This window comes from Musca domestica, unplaced genomic scaffold (genome assembly GCF_030504385.1).
Source record: "Musca domestica strain aabys unplaced genomic scaffold, Musca_domestica.polishedcontigs.V.1.1 8, whole genome shotgun sequence".
Lineage (NCBI taxonomy): Eukaryota > Metazoa > Arthropoda > Insecta > Diptera > Muscidae > Musca > Musca domestica.
The window spans coordinates 22,061,308-22,088,845 of record NW_026712409.1 but is presented as its reverse complement, the minus strand read 5'-3'; the positions used below and the strand labels follow the sequence as shown (position 1 = coordinate 22,088,845).

General features: G+C 34.4%; 2 protein-coding genes across 2 annotated transcripts in view; one reads left to right on the top strand and one right to left on the bottom strand.

Moving 5' to 3' along the window:
* Nucleotides 1-5,443: 5,443 nt before the first annotated feature.
* Nucleotides 5,444-6,313, bottom strand: LOC101895692 (uncharacterized). The gene has a single exon (XM_005174759.2). It carries the CDS (start codon nucleotides 6,311-6,313, stop codon nucleotides 5,444-5,446), a length of 870 nt encoding a protein of 289 aa, XP_005174816.1.
* A 2,847-nt stretch (nucleotides 6,314-9,160) lies between these two features.
* Nucleotides 9,161-27,538, top strand: part of LOC105262010 (protein scabrous) — a 64,284-nt gene continuing 45,906 nt past the window's right edge. Inside the window, exons 1-2 of the mRNA XM_059130917.1 lie at nucleotides 9,161-10,303; nucleotides 25,463-25,887. Coding sequence (XP_058986900.1) covers nucleotides 9,555-10,303; nucleotides 25,463-25,887 — 1,174 coding nt within the window. The 5' untranslated portion in view covers nucleotides 9,161-9,554. The remainder of the gene's footprint in view (nucleotides 10,304-25,462; nucleotides 25,888-27,538) is intronic.

The following is a 27,538-nucleotide window of genomic DNA, read 5'->3' as shown; positions in this document are numbered from 1 at the left end:
AAAAGCCAGAAGTTCGCTTTTGGTTTATTTCGGTGTATTTCGGACACAAGAACTGGTCCATTGTACCCGCTGTCCTAATCTCTAACTATATGCGAGATTTCGTGTCCTATGGTTTCTATTTGTGACCTTTATAACGGGTGCAAAATCAGGAAAATTTTTAGTTGTCGGTCTATTTCAACCCCTAATATATTGCGGACATCTTTGAAAACAATAGGTTTAGCCCTTCTAAGCCCAACCCCACCCTTGTGAAAATTTTTGTGAGCATCGGACGATATTTGCAATCTGTACATAATAACAACAACCTGTGTTGTAAGGTGAAAAAATATTACAAAATATACACTTCAATATTTTAAGCAAATTGAAAAAATCGCATGCGATAAAAAATATGAAAACATAAAAAAATGTCACAAATTCTACAAAATCTATATTAGCAACATTACATGCATATTTTCATGCGATTTTTATAAATTGTATTCCCTTATGCCAAGAGGGCATTCTGAATTGACAAAGTTTGTTAAAATCGGTCCAGCCATTCTTGAGATGTAAGCATTCTAGACAACATCCCCTTCCTTTGTATATACAAATTGTATATATTTCGCTACATATATCCGATATATCTACTACCGGCATCTACGAAATGGTCAGAATTGACCTTTTCGTCTTTTTGTGATTTCGCCGGCATTAAAAATATTCGCTGTTTAATGGAAAATTTGACTTTTATTTATCACAAATGCTATGGTCTATTTCAACCACTAAATATTACCCGATGACCATCAAAATTCGAAGGCTTCTGCCCAGCCCAAATCTTTAGCCCCATGCTAACTTTCTCTTTGATTGGTCTATAATTGCGACCTGTAGAGCAATTGCAAAATCAGGATTTTTTAATTTCAACCCCTAAATATTATCCGATCATCTTCAAAAGAAATAGGGTTCTATTCTGACCGTAACCCCACCTATATTTTAAATTTCGTGAAGATCGGGCCATAATTGCGACCTGTAGAGTGATTACAAATTAACATGGACAGACGGACGGACGGACATACATAGCTAGATCGACTCAGCTCGGCGAGATAGGAAGATCCATATATACTTTCCTATGTGGGAAATCAATATTTCGTGGTGAAACATAATTTTTGGCCCAATCAAACTTATAATACAAAGAAGAACTCTGAAAGGTTTTCTAACGAAAAGACAAAGAGGACATATCGAAGATATTCTGCGAAATTAATAATTGTTAAAATTCTGCTATGACAAATGGTACTATATTGTGAACAGACAATACAGACGTTTTGAAGATCTTCCGTGAAACAATGGTGGGATCGAATAAGATTCTAAGATTCTCCATAATAATAGCTTCCTGTAGTATATATCTTTAAATGGCCTATTATTGCCGAATTTTGAGGAAAATAAAAACAAATAAAAAGCTGTAAGTTCGACCGGGCCGAACTTTGAATACCCTCCACAGTTTTGAAAAAATTTGGCAATATTCAAAAAAATAAAATCCGTTAAAAATCATGTTAAAATCTTAAAAATACCGAATGCAGCCGTTATATTATGGTCTATACGACCTGGACCTGCTAAGGCAACTTTTGTCATAAGTCATTACAATATTCAAATGCGAAACTAAAAAAATCGGAGAATAATGCCGCTACAATCATCAAAATACAAACACGTGGATCTGCACCGACCATTTTCTGTCATAGGCTGAAGTATACAATACGAACTTTAAATACCATATTTAAAACAATTCCGGTCAAAACTATGTCGTAAATATTATCAAAATACCGAATATTGGGAGGCTATACGAATACGTAGACCTGCACGGACAATTTTCTGTCTTAGGCCGTAACAAACAATTCCAGTGAATAATGTCGCTTAAATCACCAAAATACCGGAAACAGGGAGGTACCACTATATGGGGGCTATACCAAAACGTGGACCTAAATGACGCATTTTCAATACCAAAAGTCCTGCAGATATAATAAATATTTGAGTAAAATGTTATCAATCTACTTCAATTCGTCCGGAAGCTAGAGTGATTTCCACAGATGGATAGACAAATAGACGGTCGGAAGTAGCTAAATCGACTTAGAATTTTATGCTGATCAAGAAAATATATACTTTGTGGGATCTAAAATATATATTTCGAGGTGTTACATTTTTTTTTTTTTTTTAAAATGGTTATTATTGATTAAATTTATTGATTAAAAAATTGGCATTACAATAACCTACGAAGCCAAAATGGCTTGTGTGTAGGATATAAAAATTAAAAAATATATTCAAAATGTTAACAAAAATCAAAAAAAAAACTAAAACTAGACTGTAGACTTCATATATTTTATATAGTTTCTTTGCTAATTTCAGTGATTTTCTAATAGTTTACTTGTTTAATAAATAGTTTTTCATATGTTTAATTTTTGTGATTTTATTTCTTATTTCTAAGACATCTTTCGGGAATTCATTCAGAATGCTTGGCAGAGCGACATCTAGGGAGAACTTCCCATATTCATTTCTAAATCTCGGTATGAAGTAGCGACCATCCAATCTTCTTCTGGTATTTTGTTGATGGCTGATTTTTTTCGCGAGGCTTGGATCTTCCATAAATTCGCATGCTATTGTGATTGCGTACAGTTCTTTAATGTTTAATATACGTTGGTTTCTATACATTTGTCTCATATTGTCGTGTTTTCTATGTTCCTCATAGGTGTTGTTTGATACATGATGACATTTTTTGAACAGAGATTTTACTATTCGGTCTTGTGTTTCCTGTAGAGATCTGCAGCAGCGCGCGTTTCCCCAAGCTGAAATGCCATGTCTTAAGTGGGACTCTACTATCGAATAGTATACCTGTTTCAAGACGTTATATGGAGCACAGTTGCCAAGGTGGTACAGGGCAAATGACGTTTTATTTAGTTTCTTCTGTAAGTTTTGTATGTGTGTTTTCCATTTAAAGTTGTGATCGAGATGAACACCTAAATATTTGTAGTTTTCTACCAGTTCTAAGTATGTTGTACATTTTTCTTCTCGCTCTTCTCCAGCATCCCGGATTTGTGCATGGAGGCAGTCATTATTATGATAAACAATGCTGATGTTGTTTTTTGGTACACTTCTAGGTCTGATATGCATTATTTTTGTTTTGTTTGCATTAATTACAAGACCATTGTCATGGCACCATTTTGTGATAATATTGAATTCATCCTGCATTATTTTTGTTGCTTCGGCGATTTCTTTGTGTGAAACTATCATGGCGGTATCGTCAGCATATGTAAACGACGTACTTTGATGTAGATGCTTAGTCATTTCATTGGTGTATATAAGGTACAAAATTGGTCCTAGTTTTGAACCTTGAGGAACTCCGTAACGAGTAGATAGCTTATTGCTGTTAGTATTAGCAACTTTTACGTTGAAAGATCTTGATAAAAGGTATTCTTGGAACCATCTTAAGCAATGGCCTCTTATCCCAGTGTTATCTAATACATTCACTATTTTTTCGTGTGAAAGTGTGTCAAAAGCTTTGCTGAAATCTATAAAAAGTGCAATGCAATTATTATGTTGACTGAGTGTTTTGTTAATGTAATTGCTAAAATGGCCAAGTAGCTTATTTATGTTTTTGCCTTTCTGAAAACCATATTGATTTTTATTTATTATCTTGTACTTTTTTAAGAAACTGTTCAGTCTCCGTACAATTATCTCTTCTAAAACTTTTTCCAATATAGGCAGAATAGAGATTGGTCTGTAGTTACCATAATCTGATTTGTTGCCTCCTTTATATATGGGTCTTATTATAGATTCTTTTAGCAATTGTGGCACAGTTGGCTCTCTTATACTTCCATTTATGAGGTTTGTAATTATTGGTGTAAGAATAGTGGCATTGTTTTTTATATCAATTGCTCTTATGTTATCCACCCCTGAACTTTTACTTGTGTTTATTGTGCACAGTATAGTATGTATCTCTGATTCAGTAGCGTATTCCATAAACATTGAGTTCGACAAGTTTATCTCGACTCTGGATCTCAACGTAACAATATTGCAGGAATGCACAATATTTAACACATTTTGGTTAAATTGTGTAGCGAAGTTGTCAGCTATTTTCTTTATGTTTTCCCCAGAGAAGTTATGTATAATGACATCATCAATATTTTTGACCCTTTTTCCTGTAACCTCGTTTATAATTTTCCAAGTTTCTCGCGGATTATGTTTATGTTTGACGAACTGGTTATACAAATGTCTGTTTTTTGCATTTAAAATTTCTTTGTTTAGTTTGTTATTAAAGTTTTTGTATATTATTTCGTTTGTTTTGTTATTTTTGTTTTGGACCCACTTTTTGTATAATCTGTCTTTTATTTTACATGACTTCAATATCGATTCTGTTAGCCATGGATAAGGATTACGTCTTTTGTATATTGTGTGTTCTTTTTTAGAGCTCTCGTATATTTTGTTGAATACGTTATGTATATTGTTATAGAGTTCGGTTGTGTTATAAGAATTGTTAATTATATCTTCCCAATTAATATTTTTTATTTGGTTATTTACTTTTTTGGTATTTATTCCATATTTTGTAGATTCCGTATTTTCTGTTTTGTGTTGTTTCGTGGACTGATTTATACATCCAAATAATGCATAATGATCAGATATTGGTGTGGTTATTATTGCGGAGTATACTTCGCTCAGGTTTTTATCCCATCTAATAAATATATGGTCTATACAGGTTTTTGTATTCCTATTAACGTCTTCTCTCGTCGGTTTGAATGTCATACTTTCAAACCCATTTGATGAAAGTATGTTTAAATATCTTGATGTCACTGCATTTTTTTTAATGATATCGATGTTCATGTCTCCTAAGAGGATCACTTTGTTCTTTTTGCCAATATCAGATATATTTCGATCTAATTCATTAAAAAACTCTGATATATTTTGGTTGGGCGGACGATAAATTGCCAAAATAGTTGCTATTATATCTGTTGAATTGGATATCTCAAACCCTATGATTTCTGCCGAGTTCATAAAAAGGTGTTTATTTTTGAAATAGAAAGATTCTTTGATATAGACAGCTATTCCTCCTCCTTTGCTATCTCTGTTTTTAAATATGGCATTGAATCCATTAATGGAATAAAAAGGATTCTCATCATCAGTTATGTTAGTCTCACAAAGAACTATCATATGTATTTTTTCTAGAATTTTTGATGCATTTGTTATGAATTTCAAAAAGTTCTTTCTCATTGATCTTATATTTAAATGTATAATATTTAAGGAAAAGTTAACATATTTTGTTTTAATTTCATTGAAATTACTTAGTATTTCTTCAATCGAATCCATGTTTTTTTTATTTTATTATTATTTTGTTAGCACAAAAAGTGTGTGTAAAAAGTTTTTTTTTTATTTCTTTATTATATTTTCGCTTTTGATTTAATAATTTGGCATAAATGTTGAAGATGTAAATGTTTTAATTTGCACAGGTAATGTTTTCAATATCAGATGAATTACTAATTAAAATGAAAGGGGAATTTTCAATTCTGCGGGCATAAATGACTCCGTTTCTAACCCAGACAAATTTCCAACCGCATTCCCTAGCTTTTGTTTTGGTTAGCCAAAGCAAACGACGATTGTGCGGAGTGAGTTCATCATTTAAGTAAATTGTATTACTCTCATTTACTCTCATTTCTCCGTTCTCATTTGATTCTCCGTTTCCGTTACTTATTTGTAATGAGTGTCTCTTTATTTTGCTCATTAGTTCTCGTTTTTTATTGAGAGTTGAGAATTCGATAATGAGTTTTTTCTTTTTGGGTATCTTGTAAGCTCTCTCAATGTCGTTGTTGCTTATTTGCACACCTGTTTTAAGCACTATCTCTTTTATTATATCGTCGACATTAACGTTTATGTTGGATATGTTGCTTATTTCTATGTTTTTGTTGATGGACTTTTGCTCAAGTTGCTCAATTTTTTGATTTAGTTGCTCTATTTGCTTGCTCTTTTCCTTATCTCTTGTTTGGAGATCATGTATTTGAGCTGTTAGTTTCTCCATGTTTTGCTTCATTTCAGCCGTATGTTGTTCGAGCTTTTCGCTATTTTGTTCGAGTTTGGCACTCATAGTTGTTATGCTCAGCGTGAGTTGTTTAATACAATTCTCCAGGCTAGTCAAGCCTGCCTTTGGAACTTCTACGTCTTTGTTTTGTGAGGTGTTTTCGTTGTAGTTTAATGATGATGTTGGTGTACTTGAATCTCTGAATCTTTTGCTGCAAGTACCATTAGTTTCATTGCTCTCACAAAGTTGTTGCTTTCCGTGGTGTTGCTCATTCTCAGGAGGTATTACCATATAGCCTATGTTAGGAGATTTTTGTGAGCAAAATTTACATCTCCATCCAACTCTCTTCACTTGGCTCATGCTTTTGTACGAACTTGCGGAGAGTGAACAGCATGGAGAAAAATGAAATTGACGACCGCAATTGTGACACTGGACGTATAAAAATGTTTTAATTTCCATTTCACATTGTCCACAAATGATTTTGGTTTGTTGTTCTATATCCGACATTTTTACTGGTGTACAATTTCAGCAGAAAGAAGGTTTGATGGTTTGTTATTGGGTAACTTTAATTTAAATTTGATTTCACGATATTTAAAAACAAGACTCGAGTATGCGTGTATTCAGAAAAAGCGTGCGATTAATTTGAAGGCTACAGCGAGACATACGGAATGACAATCTTAATATACCCTCCATACTATGGTGGAGGGTATAAAAAGCCATTCTATGGCAAATACCATTAAACGTCTTTCCAAAGGGTTCCACAAAAGTTTTCAAGTTTTTATACCCTACAACACTATGTGTTGGGGGTATTATAAGTTTGATTGGGCCAACAATTATGTAACACCACGAAATATTGGTTTCCCACATAGGAAAGTATATATAGATCTTCCTGTCTCGCCGAGCTGAGTCTATCTAGCTATATATGTCCGTCCGTCTGTCCGTCTGTCCATGTTAATTTGTAATCACTCCACAGGTCGCAAGTATGGCCCGATCTTCACGAAATGTATAATGGAGGTGGGGATAGGGTCAGAATAGAGCCCTATTTCTTTTGGAGATGATCGCATAATATTTAGGAGTTGAAATGGACCAAAAATTGAACAAATGCATGATTTTGCAGTTGCTCTACAGGTCGCAATTATAGACCAATCCAAGCGGAAGTAAACATGGGGCTAGAGCTTAGGGCTGGGCAGAAGCCTTCCAATTTTGATGGTCATCGGGTAATATTTAGTGGGTGAAATAGGCCACAACATTTGTGTTAAATAAAAGTCAAATTTTCAATTAAACCGCGAATTTTTTTAACCAGGCGAAATCACAAATAGACGAACAGGTCTATTCTGACTGTTACATAGATGCCGATGGTAAATATATTGGTTATATATAGCGAAATATATACAATGTATATATACAAAGGAAGGGGATGATAGTTAGAGTGCTTATTTCTCAAGAATGGCTGGACCGATTTTGACAAATTTTGTAAATTCAGAATGCCCTCTTGACATAAAAGCATAAAATCTAAAAAAATCGCAGAAAAATATGTCAATAATGATGTTAATATAGATTTTGTGGTATTTTGTGACATTTTTTTTATCAAATTTTTTTATGGCATGCGATTTTTTCAATTTGACTTATAATATTTTATAATATATTCTCACCTTACAACACAGGATAAGGATATTATATAAGTATTGCAAATATTGTCCAATCTTCACGAAAATTTTCTCATGGGTAGGGTTGGGCTCAGAAGGGCTAGGCCTATTGTTTTCAAAGATGTCCGCAATATATTAGGGGGTTGAAATGGATCAACAACTAAAAATTTTCCTGATTTTGCTACCGTTATAAAGGTCACAGATAGAAACCAAAGGACCCGAAATCTCGCATAAAGTTAGAGTTTAGGACAACGGGTGCAATGGACCACTAATTTTGTGCAAAAAAAAAAAACAGCATTACTTGCAGGCGATATCTGAAATACACAAAAGGCGAACTTCTGGCTTTTTTATGCTGATGTCGTTGACGAATGTAGCCAAATATATAGACAAGTAAATCATATATATGAGTCTATATTTAGGGAAACAGAGGGGCCTCTTGCTTTTGGAGATGATCGCAAAATATTTAGGGGTTCAAATGAACCAAAAACAGAAAAAGTTTTTTGATTAGACAATTGAAGCCAATCGACACTCCTGAGAAGAGACTTAGAGCAGGAAAGAATTCTACCATTTTGGATGACCATTGGATTTTATTTAGCTGTAAAATGAACCACAACAGCTAACAGTACGACGGACTGCGTAAATGTTGGGCAAATGTCCCTTTTCAAAATGCTAAGGGTAACATCTGGGCAGTGCTCTATGACATAATTTCAAAAGCGAAACCTTCCAACATGGATTTGGACAAAAGGGGGATTCTAACATATTGTGGTGTTGTAGGGTCGGCCCCGCACGACTTTAGCCTTTGCTTACTTGTTTTTTATAAAAAGGCAAAGAAGCCCATTTGAAGATCTTCCGTAAAATAAGGACTCGGTTAAGGCATTCTTTGAAATTTTTTTCTGTTATTCGATAATTATAACTTCCGGATTGTCAAACTTTGTGAAGAATTATCCCCACATATTACATATCGAATATTTCTGTTGTTTTTTTTTTTTTTTTTTTTTTAATTTTTACTTATTTGCAGATTTAAAAGCGAAGTCCCACTATTCATCATTTCAAATTTTTTTAATTTTAAATTCCATTTTGAATTGGTTTCGGCATCAGAATCAACAATTGTTAATATGCAAATTTTGTATTGGAGAAATGTGTTCTAAAAAAAGTGCTCTCTCTCTCTTAAATGTATACTCTCTCTTAAATTTATTGCTACTTCTCTTAAAACACCCCTTAAAAACAGGTTTGTTTACAAAACAGCAGTTGAATGCTGGAATCAAAAACAACCTGTTTGCTTTAGCACCACCATACCTAATACACTTACTTCTGCAAAGTTCTCTCTCACCTACCCTCGCTCTCTTTCTGAGTTGGTTTGGTTTCATGAGAGTGTGTGTACAACATTTGTGACGTTCTGTTTGGTATAAAAGGACGAATGAAATAGTGAAACGAATTTAGACCTAAAACAAGTGTCGTCGAGAACATTTAACGAACGGACGAACGAACGGTTGATTGGGCGAAACTAAAAGGATATTCACAGAGAAAAAAATAACAAAACAGAAAGTTTTGAATACACATACAGATAAGCAAAGAAAGTTTTAGTGAGTGCGCGAGTGTTTGTGAGACAAACACAAAAACACGCACAAATTAGCAACACTAGCATAGTGTTGTGCATGAGTGATTGATTGATTGATTTCGTTGCGAAGGATTCAAATGGAATACTAACGATGGTCGAATAGAAAAGTGCTGGAAAAAAATATTTGAATTTTTTTCGGGAAAAAATTCCAAACAATTATTGAATTTAAGTGATATTTGAGGTATACTATATCCGTTTTGCAATTGCCGGATAATATTAAGAATAACAACAATAAATTTACAAAGAGTGAAAAACGATCAAGTGCAAAATGTTAAATTTACAGCACCGGTATCTGGGGCTAATTATACCCATAATCGCTTTACAGCTCATAATAACGTCCGGTTTGACCGGCTGGTCTGAGGCCAGCATTATCATCGACATGAATAACATGTTGCGCGATACCTCAACGGAAGTGAACACAATGCCCTCAACAGTGACAACATCCTCGGCGGCAGCATCCTCCTCATTGTCCGATAAACATCGACAAATGACCGAAAATATTTTGCGCAGCGATAGCAAAGATGCGGCCAACAATGGTGGTGGCGAAAATGGTATCTATGCCAGCTATAATGAACCCAGTGCAGAGCTCTTACGTTTTGTCGAAGACGATGACGACGACGATAGCGGTGACGACAATGATGAGAGTGGATATGCAACAGATTCAGAGTCAGAATATGGTGCATCTGATAATAGTGTTGACAATGACATTCATTTGCCATCGCGACAAAGTCGCCAATCCAACAGCAACAATAATGACAACTACTTGGAAGACAATGACAACAACTCGTATATGCAATCTCTATCGCTGAGAGATCAAGTGCGACTATTAACCAAACAAGTCAATGTTTTAATGAATCGTCGACGTGAGGATTATGAATTGTTGGAACGTAATTTACGTAAATCTCTGAGGATAAATCAAAACAAACACCAGGATGAGCTAAAGTCACAGGATGCTGCCACAACAACAAACAGGAAAAATAATGATTTGGATTTACTCAAAGAACTGGAGACGTTGAGGTTAGTAGACTGAAAATGAAAAAGAAAAAGGAAATTCTCAGAGAGCGTTTTTCTTTGTTTGCCTTGCCTTTGGTGTGAAGCATTGAAAATTTTATGAAACAATTTGAATGTAATTAGAGCACGAAAAAACCCCAAAATGGGAATTGAAATCTCAAGGCAAAGAATTAATCTTATTATGTGGGATGTTTCAAGGGAATGTCGAAATGTTGAAAATATGGAAATTTTGAAAATGAATTTTACAGAAACTTGTCGTTTTCATAAAATCATGAAAATTAATTGAACATAGGTGTGTATTTGTAATTAATTGCAAAGCACTTCATTAGTTCAATAAATGTGAATTTCATATTAACATCTGCAGATCGAAATTTATATATAAAATTTAAAAACTATTTTCAATTCCCAAAGCTTGGATATTTAAAACTTTTTGAAGCGTCCAACTTCAGGTAAATAAAGAAGGATTCTTAAACCCAAATTTTTGGTTAGTGCGCGTGAATTTTTCACATTTTTTCAAACCCTTAACACAAATTTAATTTTTATATGTAAGTTTAATTTTTTAACACCAACTTAAGGTCGGTAGGCCGAGGGTTTAGATCTGTTTAAGCCTCCATTTTTAACTTAATTCTTGTTGACATTTGAGACTTTTACAAACCTAGAATTTAAGGTAAATTGCCGCGGATTTTTAAATTTGATTTCAAATCTCCAACACAGGTCCGTATTTTTGTAACGTCGAATTTTTGGTTTTTAGATGTTTTCAAAACCCCAATTACAAGTTTTGTGGATTTTTTTTTTTTGATTTTACGACAATATTTGTGGATTGTAAAGATTTCTTCAAAACCCCGATTAAAACCTATTGAGAAATTTTTAAAAAACATGTTTCAAACCCTCCAATTTCTGGTCGATAGGCTTAGATTTTTCGACCCCCCCCCCCCCCCCCATTCCCATATTTAAAGATTTTGATATTCCCCAAATTACTTGTTAATAGGAGTGATTTTTTGCAGATTTTTAAGCTGTCCAAATTCCCCAAATTCACGTTAACGATTTGCTTCAATCCCTTAATTTCAGATCAATGGGTGCCAAATTTTCCGATTATTTTCAAACCTCAATTACAGGTCAATTGATGTAGGTTGATAAGCATTCTTTTGTCGAAATTCAGGTCGATAATTATGAATTCAAAAAAATTATACTCAAACCTCAACAATAGGTCAATTTTTAAAATATTTTCAAACCCCACATTTAGCTTTCAAATCCCAAATATAGGGAAATCTGGAGATTTTGACTCAGGTCAACATTAAAATGGATTTTCGAGATATTTGTAAACCAAAAATTTCAACTTAATGGGTGTGGGCAGATCAACAGGTCTCAAATTCAGCTCCAGATTTCTAAAAATAATTTCAAACCCCAATTTCAGGTTGGGATTCTTAAGAACAGTTTTCAACCCCAATTTCAGGCCTTGATTTTTAAGATTTATTAAAAAACTTATATTCAAATCAGTAGGTCATATTTTTATGGTGCTGATTTTTAAGTTTTTTAATGCCAATTATTCATAGGTGAAGTTTCAAAAATGTGTTCGGTGTGTTCCACTTTTAGGGTTGGATTTTTTAAGAAGAGTTTCGAACTCCAACTTCAGTCAGCGATTTTATGAAATTTTCCAAAACTCTATAAACATCTATAGGCACCATTTTTGAAGATTTTTTAAAGCATCTGTCAGTCATTGAACCCTAAAATCAGAGGTGGCCTACCAGTGATTGAGCCCTAAATTCAGAGGTGGAGTTTCTAAAAATGTTTCGATGTGCCCAAATTTCAGACATGACATTTTTAAGATTAGGTGCCTTTTTTTAAGAATTGTTTTATGATTTTCAGAGGTTTTTTGAAAATATTATGTTCAATTCAATAGGCATGAATTATCAGGAATACTAATACCCTACACAACACTGTGGTGCACTGAGTTGATTACACCGAGTTGATCTATGGCTGTCCGTCCGTCTGACCATGTATTTTTCTAAACAAATAACAGGTAGTATTTATTTTTTCCAAATCATTTGTTTGGGCCTTATTGGTGGGAATCGGTCAAAATTTAGATATTACTCCTATATATACAGGGTGAGATAAAAATAAACTGCAACAAAGTCGATTTTTATTTTTTAATTTTATTGAATGAAAGCAAAAATGTCGGAAAATCTCAAATATCAAAATAAGTTTAGATTTGTTCGAATTGGTCACCTTTGGCACTTAAAACGGCCAAAGAAACCGTCACACGCTGCCCGAATATTGCTCTGTGGTATTTTGGTTCATTCCCGGCGAAGCGCTTGCTTGAGGTGATCGACACTTTGGTATTATTTAGTGCCAACCTTGCTTTCCAAAATACTCTAGACATAATAGTCCAACGGATTGGTATCCGGAGATTTTGGTGGCCATTGTGCTGGAAATGAAGCGAAGAAGAGAAGACCACCGGCTGTTATGGCGCTTGAGTTCTGGTGGCCAACCGAAGGTGCACATTTTCAGCTGACCTCTTTGGAAAGTAAACACGATCATGCGAACAAACCGCTGGACAACGAATGTTCTCTCATCGGAAAAAAGCAAAGTCGGCAGTTCACCACTTTCGGCCAAGCGAAGCAACTCTTTAGCTCTTTTGAGTCTATTCTCTTTCTGTTGCGGTGTAAGTTCTTGCACTTTTAGAAATTTCAATGGCTTCACCCCGAGCTAATTTTTCATATTTTCCGAATGGAATCAGCTAACGAGCCATTTTCGGCCACTGCGACACGGGTTCCGATCAAGTCGCTTCTTTACTTTTCGAACCATTTCTGCTGAAGTTGCTGTTTTCTTTCATCCATTTCCTTGACGTCGGGCTACGCTACCAGTAGCACAGTAACGAGCGATGGTATCAGACACAAAAGATTCATTCACATTAAAATGCTGGAGTGCTCTAACGACAGCCACTTGTGGTTTTCCAGCCAAATATAAAGAAACCTCACAATCACGCTTGAAATCCATCACGAATAACTTTTTTCTGGAAAATTCTCACCAAAATGCTTTTGTACGCTTCTAAACAATATAATGAGATGTCACTGAAATATTTTTAACAGCTATCGGACCAGTGTCTTAGAAATGTCAGCACTCTGAAGTTGTTTCCAGTTTTTTCACCTCACCCTGTATATCACCTCACCCTGTATCCGATTCACATTTTATTGTGCGCCATATGTTTAATATTCGTCATAGTAGGATGGATTTCGAGATATCTGAGCTAATGCAGAAGCAAGTACTTTAAATTTGGTGAAAATCGATTCAGACATAAATATAGCTCCCGTATATATGTTTCATCCCATTAGATGTTTAAGTCCCTCAAATTCGCAATGTGCACTCCCAAAACAAAGATGTTTGGTACCAGACCGCTTAGAAGTACCTCTGCCAAGATTTATGAATTCCATACATATCTCTATACGATTTCACTGTAATTGTGCCTCAAATGGTATGGATTTTTGCAAATTAAACCACATTTTCCATTTGGTGAAACTCGGTTCCAATATACGATACATATCATATAATATAATCCTTCTCGAAGTCATATCATGCACTCTATTGCAATGTTATTTGGTACGACAAGTAAAAATGCCTACGTCACATTTGGTGGTGGATATACATCTCATATATTATTTCCCTCTGATTCCCAATAATAAATCCTCTAAAGCCATAGTATGCACTCAGAAAAGGTTTATAGTTGATATGATCTCTAACTAAATAGGCAAAGTGGTAGTTTAGCCCACTACCATGTTCTTCATGGAATCCATAATTTCCGAAAATTCCACAAATTAATGTCCGAACGTTATTCACCCAAAAACCACTCACTCTCCATTTCCAAATAAACGCAATCAATATTTCACTATAATTCCAATACAATCCAATTTCACTTCATTTTCTTTTTGTGTCTGTGTGTGTGTTTGTGTTTTTTTTTTGTGTCTAACCCCAACAAATTGTATTTAAATTGTTGTTACTGTTGTTATTTGGTGTTTTTTTTTGCTTCACATTTCCTCTTAAATGAGGAAATAGCCCCAAGGAAGAAACAAAAAGACAGGCTGTTGTTTTTGCTGTTGTTGCCGATGTTGCCGTTCTGTGTCCGAGTTGATTGTTATTGATAAGTATTGGCTTATAAATGTTGGAAATTGCTTTAGCTTTTGTTGTTGTTGCTACTTTTTTTTCTGTACACTTTTTCTCCTTTGGCATTGGATATAGGCCCACTATTGATATATTGACTTTGATGGACATTTATTGAAGTGGGCTCATGAGGGGGGCGATATGTTAAATCATGCATAATTGAATTAATGGCTCAGTCACATGGAAACGCCAAATGTTGGCCAAAATACTGCACATACAGGGTGAGATAAAAAAAACTGCAACAAAGTTAAACGCCATAATTTTTACAATTTTATTTTTTTTTTTTTAATTTTCATTTTTGAATGAAAACAAAAAAAAAATCGGAAATAGCATCAAATTTTAGAATAAGTTTACATTTGTTTGAATTGTTTACCTTTGGCACGAATTATGGCATTCAAACGGCCAGTGAAACCGTCACACGCTGCCCGAATGTTGCTCTGCGGTATTTTGGACCATTCCCGGCGAAGCGCTTGCTTGAGGTGATCGACACTTTGGTATTTTTAAATGCTAACCTTGCTTTCCAAAATACTCCAGACACAAAAGTCCAACGGATTGGTATCCGTAAATTTTGGTGACCACTGTGCGCTGGAAATGAAGCAAGGTACCTCATTTTATAACCATTTTAGGGTGGAGCGTGCTGACTCCTGTTGGAATGTCCAAGGTATGCGGACAAAATGTTTGTGTGCCCAATGTTTTAATACACCCTCCAGAATATTTTCGCCATAATATTCGTCATTTATTCTGATGTCATGGTTGATTAATACGAGCGGAGAGCGACCATCGGTTGTTATGGCGGCCCACACCATCACCATGGCCGGCACCTGAGTTCTGGTGGCCAACCGAAGGTGTACATTTTCAGCTTACCCTCATTGGCAAGTGAACACGATCATTTTGTTTGTTTACAAACTGCTGGACAACGAATGTTCTCTCATCGGAGATCGGAAAAAACCAAATTCGGCAGTTCACCACTTTAGGCCAAGCAAAGCAATTCTTTAGCTCTTTTGAGTCTATTTTTTTCAGTTGCGGTGTAAGTTTTTGCATTTTTTGGAATTTCAATGGTTTTACCCCAAGCTTATTTTTCAATATTTGTCGAATGGAATATTGCGATATGTTCAGCTCACGAGCCATTTTTCGGCCTCTGCGAAAAGTAAAGAAGCGACTTTATCGAAAGCCTTCTGCTAATGTTGCTGTCCACTTCCTGGACATCGGGCTACGCTACCAGTATCACGGTAACGAGCTATGGTACGAGCCACAAAAGATTTATTCACATTTAAATGCTGGAGGGCTCTAGTCACCTGTGGTTTTCCAGCCAAATATAAAGAAAACACAATATTACGCCTGAATTCCATCACGAATACCTAAGTTTCAACAAAATGCTTTTGTACTCTTGTAAACAATATAATGAGCTGTCATTGGAATAAATTTAACAGCTGTCGGACGAGCGGCTTAGAAATGACAACAGTCTGAAGTTGGTTGCAGTTTTTTTAATCACACCTTGTTTGCGTGTGTGTATGATATATGATAATAAGGTACCAACCCTCTATGGAGGAAAAATTGGGACAATAAACTCGAATGTCCTTTTTCTTTGAAAGTAACAGCCACCGAGGGAAGCAGTTGTTTGTCTTTCACATCCACTTGGCATGGAAGTGCAAGTCTACTAGTAGTGAAAAACATCAAATTGAATGATATCGACACCACGCTCAACTAGCCCATCCATAGCCATCTCACAACACCCAAATTCAGAAAAATCATCGCGGCTAACGCCGCTTCCATATACAGGGTTGCCCATATTCGACGGACCCATCTGGCAACGCCATAACTTTTGACAGAGATGTCACATCGCTTAATGACATACCGCGTTTGAAGCGTCAGTCCAAGCAGATTTCTACCATGAACCAATACACGCCACGCGAGCGCTCTGAAATAGTTGAAATTTACATTCGACAGAAGAAGTCAATTGTGAAAACTCAACGTGCTTTTAAAACATTAAAAAATGTGAGAAGTGCGCCTTCTAAGAACACCATTAAGCGTTTATACGAACAATTTTCGACTGGTAAGGCTCTTTCTAATCCGAAGAGGCCGTATAAAAGTCGACCAAGGCGATCGGCCGAGAATATCGCTGCCGTACGAGCCAGTGTTGAGAGGTCCCCAAGAACATCCCAAAAACGCCGTTCTCAGCAGTTGGGAATGGCTCGGTCCATTTACAACGGATTATTCGCATTGATTTGCATTTGTTCCCGTACAAAATTCAATTGACGCAAAGGAAGTTGCCTGCGGACAAGCCTCGTCGATCGGAATGGGCCCAAAGGTCCGTCGAATATGGGCAACCGTGTATAGAGCCTCCATGGTGTGTGAATAATGAAGTTAAACATCATGGTTGCCTTTCGAAATTTATACAGTGTTTAAATCTTCTATTTTTAATCGGAACTTTCTGAAAATCTTCCTTTACGGCAGTTTCGACATCATTATAAACTTTTTAAGATTTACATTCCTTATTTTTAAGATGTTTTAAAATCTATTTCACAACTTTCATGTGAAAACATTTTTTTTTTTAATATTTCTGGCCAGCATTTTCCAATGTGTCACATGATAAAGTTAGTGTCCCCTTTTAGGACTCTCATGCTGGATAGGAAACTGCAGGCCTTTGACAAACATTTATTGAATTCCCATAGTGTTCCAAAGGCACATCTATAGCTTCATAGTCTTTGGTTGTCTTGTTTTATGTATGTTCCCCGAAAATATGTATTTTACATGTTGATGTTAATAAAGGACTCTCTCCTTTATTACATTCATATGACCACATATTGCATTGTTCCAAATTGTATTCCCCGGAATAGGTCCTCCTGTGACAACAGAAGCCAACAATGAAATACTATTAAACAAAAAAAAAAAAAAAAAAAAAAAACGAGAAAAAGAGAAAAAGAGAATTTCATTTAATCAACTCAAAAGATTGTCCAGAAAAAAGAATCGGTGAGAAAAAAATTCATTGGAATTTGTAATGGAGAGAATCTATGGCCTATCGTAAGGCAAGTGGATAAATGAATGAGCAATTGAAGGTCTGTGGTCAAGATTGGTTTACTCAGAAATTGATTTTTCTGGCTATGAGTTTTCCATGCAATCGCACACACACTCACACACACACATGTACACAAGCCGATGAATATCATTTTTTTGTTAATAAAAAGACCAAAACAAAGTGAGAATTCACCACATATGCAGAATTTCGATGGAAACCAAATACCAGATTATTATTAAATCCTGGGTTTTTTTGTGTCAATTGGTACAAATATTGGGTTGAGATTGAAAAAGAAAATTCGAGGAAAATTTTGTATTTTTTTTTTTTTTTTGGCAAGTTTAATAAGGTTTTGCAAGTTAGTTCAAAAAGTCGTCTATACGGCATTAAATACAGGATACTCTACAAGGGTTGAGGGTAATTTACAAGACCTTAAGGGTACCCTACATGACATTAAGAATATTTTATTATTTATATTTTAGAGAAGAATTTCTAAGACTTTTTCGAGATCACCTTTTTAAAATGAGTCATGAAATCCCGCATGGATACTTCAGAGAAGACCTTTCAGTCGAAGTAATGCGCTGATGTTGAGAACGTTTAAGGGTCCGTCTTCTTTGAATTGAGGTGTGGATTTTTTAATTGAGAAGTGCTTAAAAAAAATTAAAAATTTTCATAGAAGATCTTTTAAAGTTCTTATAAAAAACTTTACAAATGTCACCCAGAATACCTTTCAGACACAAATTGTCGTGATCTTTTGAGATAGAATTTTTATGGGGTTTTAAAGACAAATAGCCGTTAATTTTAAAGATTTTTTCCAAGTGAAATAGAGAGGAATTAAAAAAAATATGCACGATATGTCAACATTGTTGCATTGGTCCTGGAAAACACTTTAAAAATCCGCGTTTCTTGATCGGAAGTCCTTTAAAAAAATCTCGTTATTTTAAAAATCCAATTTTCTTGCTTTGAAGGTCCTTGATAAAAAATCTTTAAATAATCCACGTTTTTTGTTTCGAAGGACCTTGAAAACTATTTTTTAAAAAATCCAAGTTCCCGCTCTGATAAAAATATTTTAAAAATTCACGTTATTTTTTCTGAAGGTCCTTGGAGAAAATTTTATAAAAATATTAAGGTTTCTTGGTCTGAAGGTCCTTAATAACAATTCTTTAAAAAATCCACCTTCTTGGTCTGAAAGTGCTTGATAAAAATTCTTTAAAAAATCCACGTTTCTTAGTCTGAAGATACTTGAAAAAAATTAAAAAAAAAACAACTTTTCTTGGTCTGATTGTCCTTGATAACAATTCTTTAAAAAATCCAAGATGCTTCCTTTAAACAAATCTTTAGAAAATAAACGTTTCTTGATCTGAAGGTCCTTGATAAGTATTCTTTAAAAAATCCATGTTCCTTTGTTTGAAGGACGCTGATATGTATTCTTCAAAATATTCACGGTTCTTTGTTTAAAGGATCATGAACAAATTCTTTAAAAAATCCAAGTTTCTTGATCTTAAGGTCCTTGAAAAAAATCATAAAAAATCGACGATTCTTGAAAAAAAAAATTCTAAAAAATCCACATATCTTGCTTGAAGGTCCTTGAAAAAAATTCTTAAAAAAACACGTTTCTTGATCTGAGGTCCTTAAAAATCAAATTATTTAAAATATCCTGATGGTTTTTGAAAAGGTCCCTAAAAACCAAAGATAATTGCCTTCATGGCCCTTGAAAAATCTTAAGAAAATCCATTGAATTAAAAATATAAAGGTGCTCTAGAAGACCTTTAAGGTAATATATGTCATTTTATGGAAGTCCTCGAAAATTTTTACAGAGGACAATTTAAACTTCTTATTGACCTCCTTCCATGAAAATTGCAAGCCTTATGAAAAAAACCCACCTCTTTGCAATTCCTTTCGTTAATTTTCCGACCTCTCTTTCTCTCCCCCCCAAAATAATTTGCATGCCATTCGCTACAGGTGGATTTTCACAAAGTGTCTTCAATATCCTTCAAGCCTTTCGAAATAATTGGAAAAAATCCCTTTTACTGCGAAGGAAAAGGAAACAGTTAATTTGCCTTTTCTGTTGAAGAAAAAAGAGCATTTTTGCTCAATTATATGACCCTTTGGTGATTATATTTCCCTTTGTTTTCATTTATTTAAAATCAACAAAATTGTTCCTATCATCAGAAAAGGGTCATCCCGCGGATTGGAGTGGGAGGCAATCTACTTACATAAAAATAAATGGCTTGGAAACAAAGCATTTTTGAGTAGGAAACATTTGCCGAGATTTTTTCCTGTTTTTTGTTTGTTTTTTTTTGTGCCATGCATCATTTGAAATCGAAGTGTATTGTCGTTATGAAGTTTCCAATATGAATAACTTAATTTTTGTTTGTCTTGTCCATTTTGGATGTTCGACTGGGGGGTTGCCATTTGGAGAATGGTGACCTAAAGTGATTTTCTTGGGATTTTCTGGCTAAAACAAGGCAAGCTTAGCCTGAGGATTAATACTTTATGTTGAAACAACTTTGGTGTCTTATTGGAATATCCCAGTGGTATAGCCATCCTTTCGTGCATAGATAGCCAATATGTTTGACTTTAGGTATTCTTCAAAGAATACGGGGCTCCTTGAGTTAATGAAGAATATGTAAAACTCTCTATTGAACTCAACAGATTTCTCCAGGAATACTATAATGTCTTTTAAAATTGTTCCTTACCTTTTAATACCCTCCACCATTGTATGGAGGGCTTATCATTCTGTTTGTAAACCTCGAAATATAGATTTTAGACCTCACAAATTCTTTGTTGGTGGTTTTGGTATTGAAAATGGGCTATATAGGTCCATGTTTTGCTGTAGCCCCCATATGATCGTACCTCCCTATATTCGGTATTTTGATGATTTTAGCGACTTTTTTCACCGGAATTGTTTCAAATTTCGTATTAAAAGTTCGTAATAGGTAGTACAGCCTGTAAAACTTGCTTAAAATCTTTAAAAAATATGAAAAAAAATCCTTGTTTATAGTTCCAAAGTTAATTGGAAAATTATTTCAAAAATGTTCAGGTTTTTAGTTCTAAGGGTCATAGATGGAATATTCTTGAAATATTGAAGAATAAAGTTCGGGTTTTTTTAAACAAATATATTTATTTAAAAAATCTTCAAATATTCTTAAAATGTCCAAGAATTACGTCCTACTTCGGTATGTGACAGAAAATTGGCTATGTATGTCCAGATCTTCGTATAGCTTCGTATAGCTACATAACGGTACCTCCCCATATTCCGTATTTTGATGAATTTATCGACATTCTTCACCGGAATTGTTTCAAATTTCGTATTAAAAGTTCGTAATAGGTGGTACAGCCTGTGACAGAAAATTGGCTATGCAGGTCCAGGTCTCCGTATAGGTTCCCTATTACGGTACCTTCCTATATTCGGTATTTTGAGGATTTTGACGACATTATCCACCGAAATTGTTGGGAATGTTTACTAAAGCTTGTCACCGAAAATTAACTTCCCATTTTCGGTATTTTGATGTGTGTGCGACACTATTCACCGAAATTGTTACGAGTTTCGTATTTAAGTATTGTAATGGCCTATGACAAATGCACATCCACGTTTTCGTATAGACTCCAATATAACGGTTATTGTATTCTTAAGATTTTAATAGACTTGCTAACAGATTTTTTATCTCCAAATTCGTTTTTAATGGTGGAGGGTATTCACAGTATGGCCCGACCGAACTTACTGCTTTTTTACTTCTTAATATCAATTTCTACACCATGGATCCCTAGAAGGCTCATTTGTAGAATACCATTCAATATAGCTACTATTAGAAGACCTTATATTTTCCGAAAGGCTATTTGATCAGCATCTATGCCCTGAAAAGAAAACTTCATGAACATTTTTCAAATCTTCAGAGACATTTTAAAAGACTCTCTGCCATGTCCTTTTTAAAGAGTTTTTTAGACTTCAACGATCACCTAAAGGACCTTTAACTAGAAAGTGTAAAAAATTGAATAATTTTGGAAAGGTGGTTCTACGATTGAACTTAAAAATTTGGATTATTTTTAATTGCCCAATCGGACCAAATGTCATTCATAAATTCATTCCCGAAATAAAATCTCCATATAATGGCAACCCTGCATACCATTTGAATATTTATTCAAATTTAATTCCACTTTTGCCTCTTTTTGTTCTCCTTTTTTTAATGATTTTTATGTTATAGGTCTAACTGTCCCCATGGTACTATATCCGTTTTATATTTTATTTTATTTGAAAAAAAAAAAAAAAAACGGAAACAGCAAAACGAACTCAATAACTTTTCCTTTATTATATTTTGGGTATTCATTACGGTCTTGTTCATTTTACTTTTTGTTTTATTTATTTTTTCTTTTTTTTTGTACTTTGGCTTTATTGTGTTCCATTTCCTTTCAACCGCCATCACCACCTCCACCATCCTCCGGGCCAAATTTTACCTATGATATATGGCCAACATATTAAATTGTTTCAATTTTGTGAAATAACAAGTTTGATGAAGTTTGAAGAGGTCGGTGAGAAGCCCTGGCACACTCTCAAACAAGCTGCACAAATTGTTATCCTCCCCCGCCCCTCTTCAGCAGATTTGTCTATTACATTTTGGTTAAAAGCATTTTTTCGACAAAAATATTTCTCCAACCACAAGGAAACTGCACAATCTAAAGCGATTTTTTTGTCAGAATTTTCCCCTTTTTGTGGATATTGTAATTTTATGTTTAATAACTTTTTTAGAAAAAAGTTCGTCAGAGAGCTACCTTTTGTTAGGACACAAAAAAACCGAAGTTCGCTCAACTTATTCACTGTTTGAAATGAGATATTGTGAAATGAAAAATGAATGGTGAACAGAACAGAAAGTTTTATAAACCAATTTCGAAAAATAGAATAGAAAAAGGAAAAATCCATAAAATAATGCCTTTGTTAAGTGGTTCAATGAGCGTAATCTCTCATCCTCGGAGAATTTCAATGGAAAGAGATCCTTTTTCCCTTAAATACAGAAAGTTTATTATTCTCAAATGAAATGGCATCACATTTGTAATAAAACCATTTAAAATGGCATCTTTTTTCCCCAAAGTAACTCCATAAAGTATGCTTTAAATTTCTTTTCTCGATTTGTTTACGCCCCAAAGATATGCCATAGTAAAATATACATTTTCATTATTTCTTAGAAAAAGTAAAAAAAAAAAAACGAAAATGAAACGAAAAAAAGTTATTTCATTTCATTTTTCATTAAATTTCGCAGCCAAAGCGAAAAACAAATTCCAGCTGTTAGTGGTTGTCAAAACCACAAAAAATTAAGCGATAAACAAAAGTTTTTTTTGTTTGGTTTGGTTTATTCACATTTAAAAGCGAAATCTTAATGGAAAACTTTTTCACTTGTAACTTCACATGGCGCAATGTATTTCTTTGTAATTTCATTTTTATAATGTGAAATATGAGAGTTGAATTGAAAGATAAGAAATTAAAAAAATAAAATAAAACACCATGGTGTTGACATCTATCACAAAAAGGAATTTGTATATACTTCTAGAGGAGTTACTCTTAACAACAGGAATGTTATGGAAATGAAAAATGAGACCAGGTTGATAAAAGTTGCGTAGAATATGATAATCAAATCTATAGCTCTGGAAGTCCTGGAGCAATTTCAATTGTTTACCTTAAATGTGCAATTTAACTATTCTGAAGTTCCATGAAAAAAAAAAATATCCACGCTAATTTTTTTGGAGGTCCTCGAAACTATTCCTTTTAATATTATTTTCTGACAAATCTACTTTAACAGTTCTGAAGGTCCTTAAAATAAATTTCTCAAAAACTCCACATTTATTGTTCTGAGAAAAAATTTGTCAATGTGACACGAACAGTTCCAGTTTTATAGCCCAAACCGTCCTTAAAAATATTCTTTAAAAGTTAAGATTTATATTGCTCGAAGAAAAATCCTTAAAAAACAGTTTCATAGCACTAATAGTCCTTTTAAAATATCTTACAAAATCCACGCTAATGACACTGATGTTCCTTGAAATTTACGTTATTGATCTTTATTTTCCTTGAATAAATACCCTTTAAAAATCCACCTTCTTGACCCTTATATTCCTTAAATAAATATAATTTAAAAATCCACGTTAATGACACAAATTTTCCTTGAATAAATATTCTTTAAAAAATCCACGTTAACGACACTTATGTTCATCGAATAAATATCCTTAAAAAATTTACGTTATAGCCTTTGTGTTGCTAGAAGAATTATCCTATAAATTTTAATGTTTATGATACTGACTGTCCTCAAAAAATATTTTTAAACAAATCTCATCCCCTAATGTACCTTATAAAGTAAGCTTTCAAAATTCACGTTCATGGCTCTGAAGGTCCTTTAAAACACACTTTAGAAAACCACATTCACAAAAATCCACATCCTTAAAGTTATTTAATATTGAAAATTACCGTTTATGGCCCCGATTTTTTATAAATGACCTTTAAAAGTTTTGCGCCTGATGGTCAACTTTAATACATACCACTAATGCTCATTGAAAAAATATCCTTTACAATCTACTTTTAAAATCCTTATGGTCCTTTTAATCTCTAGTAGTCCTCAAAATTATTCTTTAAAAATCCGGGTTCATGACCTTATAGTGCTTGTGAAAATATCCTTTCAAATCAAGGTTCATGGCATTGATGGTTTAAAAAATATCCTTTAAAAATCTCTGTTCATAGTCCTAATGGTCCTTGATATAAATATCGAAAATATTACAAAACCAAAGTTGCGACTCTATTGGAACATAAAAAAAATCTACACCTTCATGACATGCTCTTCCTAAATTATATACTTCACAAAATTCCTTCCATTGCTCCCCGGACCTCCTATATGTTAAGTACCTACCCACATCAACAACATGGCCGAACAACAATCATTTAAGTGGATAATATGCTCCTTGTAGTCCTCAAAACTCTCCACTAACCAATCTACCCGATTATCATCACTCCATCAGAAACTCATTCCCATTTCACCTGAATATTATCTCTTTACAACAATTGTACAAAAACAAAAAAATTCCTGATGAACAATTTGCAATCTCTATTAAGTATTTGATCCCCCAAAAGTATGCTTCGATTTAACCATAAAACAATTATCTACGAAAACAACAAATCTTTCTTGCTCGACAACAACCCAGAAGCAAACAGGCTTTTAGAGAACATTTAAAAGCAAAACACAGATTTCTAAGTTGTACACACACAGCTTTGGTAGTAAAACTACTGCATACCTTAGGGGATTTTTATTTTTGTTAAAACAACATTCTGACCCTAATGGAAAATTGATTAATTTCTTTTTAATTGATCATGTTCCTGAGTCAAAACAAAGAATCCATTGTTTACATTTAGCAAAGCAATGTATTTTCTAATCACTGAACATAAACACCCTAAGGTATACTCTGTCTAATATCAATTAAAACATTTACTATGAAACCTTGGAATATTTTTTTCATATTAATGACCGAAATGGATACCATGCAAAAATTGTTTCCTAGAACATTTTTAAAGCATAGCCTTGGGCAGTGATAAGAAAACAATTATTTTATCGTTTGGAAGGCCCAGAGTTATTATTTCTTTTCTCTTCTCAGAATTGTAGTTACACACAAAACAATTACAAGTTTGCATGTTTAAACAAAATCAACAACTTTTGTTTGTAAACAAATAGTATGGCATACTTCAAGGCCACTCGGTAAGGGTATAAATACGCTGTCGGTCTAATTACACTTTAAAAATTCATAACTGTCTGTCTGATTGCCTAGGAAAATGTGAATTTTATTTCATGGGACCTCGAGGGGATTCTGTGATTTAGGATTTACTTAAAAAATACTTTTTTGTTTATTTAAATTTTGTTTTTCCGTCGGTTAAAAAAGTCTCTACCAACCATAAATCACCTTGAGCTAACCATTTCAATATCTCTTACCTTTGTGTTTGTTTTTTTTTATTTTCGTTTCCATTTCAGACGTGAAGTTCAAGAATTACGTAATGGTCATTTAATGGGCACCACGATTATCGGTGCCAATGGCAACAAGGAACGCCTCACCATCGAATGGCTGCAACAGTCGGTCGGCGAGCTAAGGAAACAACTTGTGGAATTGCAAACCCTTGCCAGCAATGCGATGCGGGACATCAACACACGCACCCAAAGCTGGGAGGATTTGACCACAATTCGTAGTGATTTCCAACAACTTAAGCTGGAATTAGCCGCACTCAAAGAACGCCAACAGCAGACCGATGTCTATGTGCAGGAGTTGCGTGAAGAGACCGTACAGCAAGAAGAGGATTACAAGCGTCTGGCCATGCACATCAGCCAACAGAAACAAATACAAAATTCTGATGATAAGGCCATCAACACAAACGAAGACCAGCAACAGCGACAACAACAAAGTTTGGAGGTAAGTAAACTTAGAGAACGAGAGTTGACGAAAATTAGATTTGTTTGACAAAGGTGACAATTTAAATGGGTTTTAAATATCATGAGATTAAGGACTTAGAATGGGGGGTGCGGACAAGTGGAACAAGTCTTTAAAGAAGAAAAATGATGACACCTGAAAGTATGCTATTACAAACGATTTTTCCTTTATCTTCTAACAACTACAAATGAAGAACAATTAGGATTTTATAGCAAATTGTTTTCATAGAAGAGCGGCTACATCCGTGAAGGGTTTCTAAATTCTAGAGGAACTTCTTCTGTTGGAAGATCAACTTTTTCATCTTCATTTTATGAAAGGATCTTTTAATACCCTCCACCATAATATGGAGGGTGGGTGCTACAGCCTATGACATATAACGGTACCTCCCGATATTCGCTATTTTGATGATTTTAGCGACATTATTCACCGGAATTATTTCAACTTTGGTATTTGATGTTCGTAATGGACGCTACAGCCTATGACAGGAGATTGTCTAGGCATGTCCATGTCTCCGTATAGCCCCCATATAACGGTACCTGCCGATATTCGGTATTTTGATGATTTTAGCGACAGTATTTACCAGAATTGTTTCTTACTTGGTATTTGAAGTTCGTAATGGGTGCTACAGCCTATGACAGGTCCACGTCTCCTTGCAGCCCCAAGGGTTCCTCCCGATATTCGGTATTTTGACGATTTTAGCGACATTATTTACCGGAATTGTTTAAAACTTGGTATTCGAAGTTCGCAATGAATACTACAGCCTTAAAAAATTGTCTGTGCAGGTCCACGTCTTCGTATAGTCTCCATGTAAGGGTACCTTCCGATATTCGGTATTTTGATGATTTTAGCGAGAATAGTCATCAGAATTATTTCAAATTTCGAATTTTACTACAGCCTAAGACAGAAAATTGTCTGTGCAGGTCCACGTCTTCGTATAGCCCCCGGTACTTTCCGATATTCGGCATTTTGATGACTAGCTACATTATTCACCGATTTTTTTTTAAAGTTTCGCATTTGGATATTGAAATGGCTTATGACAAATGTTACCTCTGCAGGTCCATGTCGTCGTATTGACCCTAATATAACAGCTAAATTCGGTATTTCTAATATTTTAACAGAATTTTGAAGGATTTTATTGTTTTTGAGAATTGTCAAATCCGTTCCAAATGGTAAAGGGGTATTTAAAGTTCGGTCCGGCCGAACTTACAGCTTTTCTTACTTGTTTTATCTCTGGTAGATCTAGTGACAGACCTTTTAAAAAAAGGAAACATCCTTAAAGTATTTCCTCTGCATAAATCCTGTTGAACTTCTTCTTGGAGACCTGGTGCGAAGGATCTTATATACATTAATGTGCTTCTGTCTGCTGAAGGCATGTTGAATATCTTCTATCTGTCGAGACCTCTTAAAGCATTCTCTCAGTGGTAGACTTCTTGAATGTATCCTCTCTGTAGAATTCATATTTGTTGAAGAACTTCTCCCTCTCTCTGGTAGATCTGAATGTCTTTCGTCTGTAGAATACCTGGGGAAAGTCTTCTATGAGTCCAGTTTTCTCATTGTATGAATATGAAAGCCCTTCAGTTTGTAGAAAGTCATTAGATTCTCTCTGTATCTTTGGAAAAAACATG

Bases quoted from the DNA above. Each gene is read 5' to 3' on its own strand.
- LOC101895692 (XM_005174759.2), bottom strand. From the start codon at position 6,313: ATGGTAATACCTCCTGAGAATGAGCAACACCACGGAAAGCAACAACTT.